Source organism: Apium graveolens, chromosome 9, assembly GCF_009905375.1.
Source record: "Apium graveolens cultivar Ventura chromosome 9, ASM990537v1, whole genome shotgun sequence".
Lineage (NCBI taxonomy): Eukaryota > Viridiplantae > Streptophyta > Magnoliopsida > Apiales > Apiaceae > Apium > Apium graveolens.
In genome coordinates this window covers 8,418,868-8,430,703 of record NC_133655.1, presented here as the reverse complement: position 1 = coordinate 8,430,703, position 11,836 = coordinate 8,418,868, and the positions used below count along the sequence as shown (strand labels likewise).

Genomic DNA, 11,836 nt, shown 5'->3' with positions numbered 1-11,836 from the left:
TCTTGAATTGTATTGTTACTGACGTCTATTTTACAGATGGATTCATACAAGAAGACAGGAGCGGAGCTTGCTGATCAGATTGACTTCTTTAAGACCTACCATAGGCAATTTCAAGGGGCGGATATCCAGTTATGTGATTATGATTTATTTCCTACATGCACTAGAGGTCATTGGATCTTGTTTATTGTGGACCTGAACAAGATGAAAGTTCTATTAGTTGATCCAATTCGTAAGGATGGGCCCCTCAGTAATTTCAAGATGCTTTACTCCGTCCAGTATTACTTCATGGTAACCTCACATCTTTGCATATTTAGACTTATAAAAAGAGTTTATGCTTAATAAAGAGTTATGCAAATAATTCATGTCTTTTAGCCTTTAATTTGATTTATTATTTGCATATTTAGGATAAAATGCTTAATAAAGACTTATAGAAAAGAATTCATGTCTTTTAGCCCTGAATTTGATTTATTATTTGCATATTTAGGATATAATGCATAATAAAGACTTATAAAAAAGAATTCATGTCTTTTAGCCCTTAATTTGATTTATTATTTGCATATTTAGGATAAAATGCTTAATAAAGACTTATAAAAAAGAATTCATATCTTTTAGCCCTAAATTTGATTTATTATTTGCATATTTAGGATAAAATGCATAATAATGACTTATAAAAAAGAATTCATGTCTCTTAGCCCTAAATTTGATTTATTATTTGCATATTTAGGATAAAATGCATAATAAAGACTTATAAAAAAGAATTCATATTTTTTAGCCCTTAATTTGATTTATTATTTGCATATTTAGGATAAAATGCTTAATAAAGACTTATAAAAAATAATTCATGTCTTTTAGCCCTTAATTTGATTTATTATTTGCATATTTAGGACAAAATGCTTAATAAAGACTTATAAAAAGAATTCATGCTTATTTATTTCATATTTATTACTAATTATTTGAAATTGTAGGAGAAAGTCCTCCCGTGCTGGCTAAATTACTTGGACCCCCAGAGATTTACAAAGAAATTCATGAAGATGGTTATAATTAGGGCTCGGCCGAAGCAAGATACTGGAGTTGACTGCGTCGTCTATGTATGCAAGTATGTGGATGCCATTCTTAATGGGATTAGATTGGAGCACGTTGTCTGGCATCCATATGATGATGTAGAGACATTTCGTTATCGCATTACTTGGGAACTGCGTGGGGGCTTGCTCGTCATCTTTCAGCATGGGGATTGACCCAAAGAAATTTGGGTTTAAGATTTATTTCTTGAATTTGTATTAGAATATTTATTGGACTTGTATTTGTATACTTATGTTGGTTCTTGTGGTAGTTTTTCGATTGTTCATATTGGTATGAACTTATTTAGAATGGTTAAATTGTTCGTATGGATTTGGTTTGCATTTTTTATTTGGATTTTTGATTTGGTTAGCTTTTGAATGTTAGAATAAATGGTTAGAATGTTTATCATTTTCGATGAGGATTGGTGTTTGATTTGTTGGATTGGTTAATTAGGATTGGTGTTTGATTTGTTGGAATCGTTATGTCTTTTTATTGTTGAGTTTGTAGTGTAGAAATAAGGACAGGAAAACTAGGAATTGCAGGAAACTGCACGCTGCAGAAACAGCAAAACCTGCAGTCTGCAGGTTTCAGTACCCTTCCGCAATGAATCATTGCGGAAGCAAGTCCCATCCGCAATGAATCATTGCGGAAGCTTGAAACTTCTGCAAAAATCACACTTTGGTCACCATGTTTCATCTTTTTATAATTTGGTCACTGCATATGAATAAATTCGAATTAAATAATAAATACTCTTACAATTATTGCAAAAAATGCCTAGAACACTGAAAATTTTAAAAAATAATTTCTTTATTTTTTTCACCATTTCTCATTTTTTTCCATTTTATTTTGATTTTTTCCTTGAATAATATGTAATAATTCGAATTAAAAATAAATAAAAAATAAAAAAGGACTTTTCTTAAAAATTAATTAATAATTAGAGGAGAGACTGAAATTATGAAAAAATAGTGTCACTGATGTTTTTTCACCATTTCTGACTTTTTCCATTTAATATTGAATTTTTAAAAAATTTAAAATTGAGTTATTTCTCAAAAATTCGAAGCTAAGCAAAAACAGGGGAAAACAGGGGACCTTCCGCAATGAATCATTGTGGAAGTGGGCCCTTGGACCAGGTTTTAGCAGTTTACTTTCTGCTGCTCCCCTGTTTTTTCCCTGTTTTTTCAGCTTCAAATTTTTTAAAATTTGTACTTATAAAAAAAGTAAATAATAGCTCCAATACATACCAAATAATATTTAAAAGCCAAATTTAAATATTACATTCCAAATTCAAATATTACATTCCAAATTTAAATTTCTACATTAAAATAAATTGCGAATTAAATCATTTAAAATTTCTATTTGGGTTTTTTAGACAACGCCTCCTATCATGTCCGGCCACACCACAAAAGCCGCAATAACGGATTTTTTTAGTTGACGTCCGAATACCACTTTTAGACATTCCCGAATTCTGATTTGTTGTTGACGTCTCAATGCCACTTTTATACCTTGCTGAATCCTTCTATCTTCCCTTTATTTGTGACATTGGAGGATTGAATATTGGATCATGTTCATCGTAAGCTTGGAACTCCTCCCCCATTCTTGAATTATTTTCTTCTTCACGAAACTTTTCAATCACGTAACACTTTCCTTTCTCAATCAAATCCATCACGTAATTGTATCGTGGTTTTGAACAACTTCCAAGAGCACCCAAACCTTGGAAAGATTTACACAAAACACTATACCTTGCCATTGTTGAATCACCAACATCAACAAGAACGGGAGGATTATAAGGCGAAAAACCATCAATTTTATTTGTGCTCTCCGTCCATCTTGATTTGATAAAAATTGTTGGTATCATAGTTTTTTGTTTCTTGTCAAGATAGCGTAGCATATGTTTTCAAAGCAACCCGGAATGTTCAAATTTTTTACATTCACAATCAATATTTCCTTCCAAAGAAACCATTACCCGATACCTTCTTCTAAGATTCTCCGGCACATTATACTTCTCAACTAAATATAACTTCCACATGTAATTGGAACCATCTTTGCAACTATTTACCACATAAGATGTGCTTTTTCTAAGCTCATTTTGAAATTGACTAAACATTTCTTTTGTGTAAATAGAAGAAGCATGATTTTCCAAGGCGGAATTAAATATCAATCTCCTTTCCTTATACTCGGTCTTGTAGTCGGCTTTAACCTCATTAAGAATTTGTGTTTCCAAAGCCTTTTGTGAATTCTCAATGAATTCTTTCAACCCGGTTGAAGCTTTCACATACTCATCAAAAAATGAATTCATGGACTCGCTTCTTGAGGTTGTGGTCATACCGGCGGAGAAATGTTGTTTTGTGTAAGCACGAATCCATTTATCTTTTATGGCATACATATCGTTTAGCCAAACATGATCCTCGAGTCCATACTTATCAACCAAAACCTCCCACTTACCAACAAATTCCGTGGCTGACAACGACTTGTACAAACAATCATTAAAATCCCCTTTAAATTCTGGATATTGTGTGTACAAAGTCGACAATTTTTCGGTAAATTTATTACTTATGTGCCACAAACATAATATGTGCTTGGTATCCGACAAAATCTCGGCAATAGCATTTCCTAATGCTATATCTTGATCCGTAATAATAGTGAGGGCAGGTTTATTTCCGACGGCTTCTAACCATGTCTTCAAAACCCATTTATATGAGATCTCCGTCTCATCCCGCATAATGGTGATTGACCCCAGTTATTGGTATAAACGGCATCCAATACCTATTGGTCCTATATGTGGCGTCAAATGAAACAACATCTCCAAAATTCGTGTATGTGTTCAATGATCGATGATCAACCCAAACCAAACCTCTAACTCTATTTTCTTCATCCAACTCGATAGAAAAAGTTTCCAAAACTTTTTTCTTTCAATTATCGTAGCAATGCCATCCCACTCTCCGCATCACCGGAATCGAACACCCGTCGTCGAATATCACGAATTACGTTACAAACATCTTGATTAGAAAATCCAAGTTTTTCCACACCACCCCATGTTTCACCAAGAAATCTCATCGCTTTAGCGGTTTGAATGCCCGATTTATCAAATAACTCAAGCAATGTTCGGGTAACCGGATCTATATTTTTGGACCTTTGCATGAATTGTACTTTATCCGAGGTTACCATATCATGATCATGCTCTAATTTAACCAAAGTTACTTCTCATTTATCATTTTTAACTCTATGAGTGACAAACATTCGAGCACTACAATTTGTTCTCGGAATTACATCTCTAATCCTTTTTTTTTTCCTTTCTTTCATCATCAACATCCAATTTCGTACTAGTACCTAGTCTTCCACCCTTACGACAAATATACAAACAAGAGGAGATACCATTACCCCGTGAATGTCTATTAGTACTCCTAATAATAATCTCAAATCCAGCACTTCTACTATAATCTCTATAAAAGTTTTCGACTTCATCCAAAGTGTTAAAAAAATACCAACGCAAGGCACAACACTATTTATATTTGATTTTGAAAAACCGTAACCTTTTTTGTCAAAACTCATATCATCATCTCCATCATCATCATCAACATCATCATCACTAATATTCATTTTCTCTTCTCTACAAAAATCATCATCATTCATTTTTCCTTTTCCCTTACAATCTTCCTCTTCTTTTTTATAATATTTCTCTTTTTCCATATACTCAATATCATCATCATCCATATTCTTTTTTTCCATATACTCAATATCATCATCATCCATATCCAATTTCTCTTACATTTATAATTATCAACATCTATCAATTCATTAACATCATCTACAATTAGCATACGATAAACCGGATTTTTCCCAACGGGTGTAAAATAATCAAAATCGTCATGCTCACTAGATGAACTTGAATAATTAAATAAATGAGATGCCATTAAAAATAGTAAAGAAAAACTAACCTCTTTTTGGCTCCAAATTGAAAAATGATAGAGAAAAATGGTGAAATTAGATTTACAAAGCAAAAAAATAAAGCTGGTAAGGCAAAATTAATGCACACTTCCGCGATGAATTATTGCGGAGGTGTATTTAATGCTTCAACCAACCCACGCGCTAAAACTCACAGAAACTGTCAAAACATTAATTCCTTCCACAATGAATCATTGCGGAAGCAACAGCTTAAGCTATGGTTCATTGCGGAAGCAGTTTGGATAATTGTTTATTTTTTAATTTTTTTTTTGGTGAAGAAAATAATTAGTAAAAAATTTTAAAATTCATAATAACATTCATTTTACTTGTCAATATTACATAAATTTTTTATATCAAAATTTTTTGTAATTATTATTGTATATTTTGAATTTTTTTGATGAAAAAAATACATTAAATATTTAAAAAAATGTCTAAACATATAATACTTAATTTTAATTTATTTTTTATAATATATAGGTATGTGAAAAAATAATAAAATACATTAAATATTTAAAAAAATGTCTAAACATACAATGCGGAAGCGTTTTGTTTTTTTTTTAATTTTTTATTTAAATAATATGTGCTTTAAATGTGTTTCTGATTTAAATATATTTATAATTTAAATTATAATATTTATAATTTAAAAAAATATAATATTTATAATTTAAAATAATTAAGTTATTTTTTTAAATAAAGTACTTAATAAAATTTAAGAAAGAGATTTATATTGAATTAAACATTGAATAAAATTTAAAATAAAAAAAGAACCACTTCCCTTACTTACGTACCGGGTATACAAGTAAGGGAAGTGGTTCTTTTCTTTATTTTAAATTTTATTCAATGTTTAATTCAATATAAATCTCTTTCATAAATTTTATTAAGTACTTTATTTTAAAAAAATAACTTAATTATTTTAAATTATAAATATTATATTTTTTTAAATTATAAATATTATAATTTAAATTATAAATATATTTAAATCAGAAACACATTTAAAGCACATATTATTTAAATAAAAAATTAAAAAAAAAACAAAACGCTTCCGCATTGTATCACTGCGGCTTCAGCAATGTATCATACCGGATGTTTTCTGCATTGTTTCATTGCGGACGTACAAAACGCTTCCGCATTGTATCACTGCGGCTTCCGCAATGTATCATAGCGGATATCTTCCGCATTGTTTCATTGCGGACGCCTTTAACGGCTATGATTTGTTGGTTCCTAGCCACGTGGAGCCAACCGTGGCTGTGAAACTTTTGCCAAACATAAAAGATAATAAAAATTAACTAAAATATAATGATGTATAGAATTTGATGTAAGTGCAAGATGAGCTCATGGTAAATTTTCCTTGTGGAGTTGTTCAGTAATTGTTGCACTGATGACCCCAGTATAAAAGGCATGGATGTAGATAGTGACAAGAGCGGTAAATGCTTTTGATCAATCATATCCCAAAAGATAGTCTTCTCTCATTTTGAGTACAAATGATCTGCATATGATGATCTGCATATCTCCTTCGCAGGTCGTTGTTTGGCCAAGATGCACTGCAAGAAGTACAAAATAGTTCATTTTATCCATCAATACGGTCAACATCTTGAACAACCCTAAATTCTGGTGAATAACAACCGTGTTCAAGCCCTTTGAAGTTCATTCATCTTTAATCCTGAAGGCAAATGATTATTAGAAATAAAATTTTACGTAACCTTGATGAATATATCTAAATTATATAAAAGAAACAAGCAACACAGGAAGGTGGGATAATGATATAACTTTTTATTAAGAAAATAAATCGAACCAAAGACTTGTGTGTCTCCCAATCTTTGCAAGGTGTGTATAAGTGTACAAATACCTTGATAGAAGATTGTTGTGCAAACAAAATTTACAAAAATGAACTTGGTACATGTTTTTTTTTTGAATAAAACGTACTTGCTTATACTAATTTAAATCCAACTCAAGGTTACATGAAATAAAATCTGGAGCAGCACTAAACCACTCCGTAGGACCTGACATAGAATATGCAGCTTGTGCTAATACATGAGCCACACTATTCGCAGATCGACTAGCAAAAACAATCGACACTTCCTTAAAGTGTTTAAGACTACTACTACAAGTTTCAACAATAGTATCAAAGTTTGATCTCCCTCGATCCCTCTGAAATGCATCCACTAGTAGCTTGGCATCTGATTCAAAGATGCACTTTTCTGTTCTCCATCCTCGAATCCATTCTAGAGCTTCTTTCAAACTGCACGCCTCCGCCTCTCGCACCTGTGCAGTTCCATGCAATACATTGCATCTTGCTCGAAGAAAACGGCCTCTGCTATCACGAGCCACACAACCAATCCCAACGTTACTGCCTCCTGCACAAAACGATGCATCGATATTTATCTTTATCCACCCTTCCGGTGGTTTCACCCATGTTTTGCAGTGTTCAGTAGTCACACTCCGGTTTACACCCTCTGAGGCTCGAGCACGTTTCCAATCAGCCACCAAATTAAGTGCCATGGCCTTAATACCAAAAGCAGACATATGGACTCTCTCCCACACCCATTTATTCCTCCTCGTCCATAAACTCCAACACATCAGACCCATCATAATCCATTGTTCCCGTGTACCCACTTCAAGCACTCGTTTAAGAATTGACATGACAGTATCATTTTGTATGACCCTGACCACATTTTGCAATCCCACTGAACACCATACTTCTCTTGCAATACCACAAGTAAACAGAACATGTACTGCATCTTCTACATCTGCATGACACCAGGAATAACAAGAAGAAACATTCACCATTTTACTTCGCAAAGCCATTGCCGTTGGTAAGACATTAATACATGCCCTCCATAAGAAATTAATCATCTTTCCCGGTATTTGCAAACCCCATATCTTCTTCCAAAAGATTCGATCCAACCCTGCATATTCACCTCGAATTTTCCTGTAGCAACTTTTAACAGAGAAAATTCCTTTGTGTTCTAATGCCCAATACCACGAATCTTCTTTACTCTGTATAGGAAGTGGTATTTGTAAAATGAGTCTCCTATCCCGTTCATTGAACAAATCTAAGACCACCTCCACATCCCATGTTCGTTGAGTTTCATCCATCAGATTCTGCACCTTGATATCCTGTAACTGTTCATATGGTTCCGTTGTGATATACCCATCATCCAGAGCAGGAAGCCAAGGCACCTTCCATACTGTAGTCGTCAAACCATTACCAATCCTCTTACGTACCCCCCGCTTCATCGTTTCCTGGGTTTCCATAAGACTCCGCCAAAGATAACTTGGATTTGAACCAGGTGAAGCATTTAAAAAATCTGAATTTGGATAATAACGTGCCTTCATGAGTTTACTAACCAAAGGGTTGCTCTCCACCATCAGCCTCCATGATTGCTTTGCCAACATCGCTATATTAAATTCCTTCAATTTCCGAAAACCCAACCCCCCTTCTTCTTTGATTGTGCACATTCTATCCCACGATAACCATTTAATCCCCCCATTCGTTTCCCCCTTCCCCCACCAAAAGGCGTTCATGCGTTTTTCAATCTTGTCAGAAACTGTATTAGGTATCAAGAATAACTGCATCCAAAAATTAGGTATGGATTGCGCTGCTGTTTTGAGCAATGTAACTTTCCCATGTCTTGATATTATTTGATTGTTCCAGTTCTGTAATTTGTCATCCACCTTTTTTACCAGGAAGTCAAACTCCCCTGCCTTATTCCTTCCAACACGCATTGGAACCCCCAGATATCGTCCAGGTGTTTCTGTTTCTCGAACACCCAATTTATGACAAACCGCATTCCTACATTCCACAGTCGTGTTAGGCGAGAATGTAACCACTGACTTGTTATAATTCACCATCTGACCTGAATTTTGTTCATAACGATTCAATATCCCTCTCATTACCCCTGCTTCACTTGCATTTGCACGAAAGAAAAAGTAACAATCGTCGGCAAATAGTAAGTGCGATATTATCTTTTTATATAAATAGTTTTTGACTAAATAAAACATCTAAATATTTAAAAATAAAGTATACTTAATTATACAGATATTTATAACCAAATATATTATTTTGTAATGTATTAAAAAAATTTACATACATAATATGTGAAACATACTATTTTTAAACTATACATATAAGAAAGTATTATTTTTTATGAAAATAAATAATTTAAAATTCTAAACACAAATATATACTATTATATTAAAGACGAAACACTAAAATATGAAATATTATTATTCAAGTGACATAAGATCAAATCCTCCAAGCCACATATTATTAAAATTATAATTTATAACATATAATGATAAAAACGACGGGTTACATACTACTAGTACTAGCTTTGTAACCCGTGCGAGGCGTGTGCATGATCTTACATCCCCTACAACAAATTTGTCTATTTACGACGGTTTTTTTGAACTAAAATCGTCGTAATTGAGCCATTTACGACGGAAAAAAATCATCGTTTTTGGTCGGATAGTAAGTTCATTTTTTTGTTACAAGATAAAATTACGTCGCAAGTTAGAAAATAGGAGCCCATATACTCAATAAAATAATAAATCTACTTACGACGGAATTTATCATCGTAAGATACCACAACACGACGAACAATAACATCGTAAGTTATCCCTCCCAAATTTTTAAAAATTTGAAAATACCCCCAAAATTTTAAAAAATTTGAAAATACCGCCTAAATACTAAATTCTACCGAATATAGTCTACATAACCTTGCTAAATTTGACCAAATCTGGACAAAATATTATAATTAATTCGACCAAAATCGGTCGATTTTAACGAACACCAATCTTAAAAAAAAACAGCAGAAAATGCTGCTCAACCAATTATGTATAAAATTAACAATTCAAAAACACCATTAAATCACCAATCCTTACATTTACATTGGTGCAAATATAGAGTACTAATATTTATCCAATATAGAAACTAGTTATAAGTCATAAGCAAAGCATATCATCACAATGCAGGACCGATAAGTTACAGATAAGTTATGTTATCATCCCCCCTCATTTTCTATACAAAATAGTACCAGAACATCACAGCGCCATTCAGTAACAATTAGGCTTAGCAATCGGTCCAGCCGGAGATCGAAACAACACCGTAACGACATCATTCACACACAAATGAAACGGAACCACATTCCCCTGTCTCCTCGCATTCATACACTCCTCACAGTAGTTAAACACACCATTACAAGTCTCCGAAACATAATAAGGCTCCGTAAACAACAATATTAACGCAAATGAATAAAATTGAAAATATCTAGACCACCGGCTTTAATGGATCAAACAATTCAATATTTACTATTAGAATACAGTAAAACCATCTCTTTTTCAGCTAGGAATTATATCAAACATCCTGTGCGCGCTTATAGTGTCCAATATCCTCCTACTCTTTTGTAGTACAATATTTACTTGGATATTTAGCTCACAAGACTCTTTGAATATGCTCCTTGAATGACTAGAATGTATGACATGTTGGCTTGTAAGATGCAAGCTCCCCGAAATCTGGTGTATCACCGTCAAGAAATCGAGCAAGTTGTTGAAGAGTTTTAAACCTGATATAAGAAACACACACACCTGTTTACACTTTGAAACTGGAGAAAGCAAAACTTAATATATTATTATCACAGCTCACAGAACTGGTTACAGGCAATGGAAATATAAAACAAACTAGCTAAAAACCAATTCCTACAAATCAGCAACGTTTACATAAAGCACTCCTAAACTCACCATGACTCTCCTAAAGAAACTGAACCCACGTAAGACTCAGTCTTTTACTAAAAACATGCCTAACAAATGCCATTATTAACAAACAACTAAATCAGGTAAATAAACTAGTTAAGTTTAGATTAAAACCCAACAAAACACTCCCTTAATCTAAACTTATGCAGACAACTTCTTCATCCCAAGCAAATCACGCATACGCTCGAACTTGACTGCTCCCAGGGCCTTTGTCAAAACATCTGCCTTCTGTTCGTTAGTGCTAACATGCTTGAGTTCAATTTCTCCTCTCTCAACACATTCTCTAATAAAGTGATAACGAATGTCTATATGCTTGCTTCGACCATGAAACGTTGGATTCTTTGCCAAGTCTATAGCTGACTTATTATCCAGATACATTACCACAGGACCTAGCTTGACATTGACGATTTGACTTAGCAATTTCTGCAACCATACACCCTGGCATGTTGCTGCCGTAGCAGCCATGAATTCAGCTTCGCAAGAAGAAAGAGCAACACACCTCTGCTTCTGAGAGACCCAAGTTATCAAGCTGTCATTTAGATAGAACACCATGCCTCCTGTGCTCTTCCTATCTTCAATATTTCCTTCCAAATCACTGTCAGAAAACCCCGATAATATGTAGTTACCTGTTCCTCTTGCATAGTGCAGACCATAATCCAAAGTGCCTTTTACATAGCGTAAAATATGTTTCACTGCACTATAGTGGAGTTCTGTGGGTCTCTCCATATAGCGGCTAACAATCCCTATAGCGAAAGCTATGTCAGGACGAGTATGAACTAGATATCGAAGACCCCCCACAATGCTTTTAAACTGAGTTGGATCTATAGGCTTCCCGATTTCATCTTTATGCATCTGCAATTTTTCTTCCATTGGATACTTTACTGGATTGCATTCAAACAAACCAGCCTTCAGCAGCACTTTCTTCGCATATGCACTCTGTTTCAACTAGATGCCATCAGCACTTTGCTTCACTTCTATTCCCAGATAGTGAGAGAGCTTTCCGAGATCACTCATTTCAAAAGATTCTGTCATCTGCTTCTTGAAAAAATTAATGCTTTCAACACTAGTGCCTGTGACTAGTAAA

The 11,836-nt window shown here is 33.6% G+C and overlaps 2 protein-coding genes across 2 annotated transcripts; both read right to left on the bottom strand.

The window, feature by feature from the left end:
- Positions 1 to 2,575: 2,575 nt before the first annotated feature.
- Positions 2,576 to 3,778, bottom strand: LOC141684976 (protein FAR1-RELATED SEQUENCE 5-like). The gene is made up of 2 exons (XM_074490107.1): positions 3,030 to 3,778; positions 2,576 to 2,885 (listed from the first exon to the last, which is right to left on the bottom strand). The coding sequence occupies exons 1-2, from the start codon at positions 3,776 to 3,778 to the stop codon at positions 2,576 to 2,578; spliced, it is 1,059 nt and encodes a 352-aa protein (XP_074346208.1).
- Positions 3,779 to 10,893: 7,115 nt separating this feature from the next.
- On the bottom strand, positions 10,894 to 11,622 carry LOC141684975 (secreted RxLR effector protein 161-like). Its single transcript, XM_074490106.1, has one exon. It carries the CDS (start codon positions 11,620 to 11,622, stop codon positions 10,894 to 10,896), a length of 729 nt encoding a protein of 242 aa, XP_074346207.1.
- Positions 11,623 to 11,836: the final 214 nt, after the last annotated feature.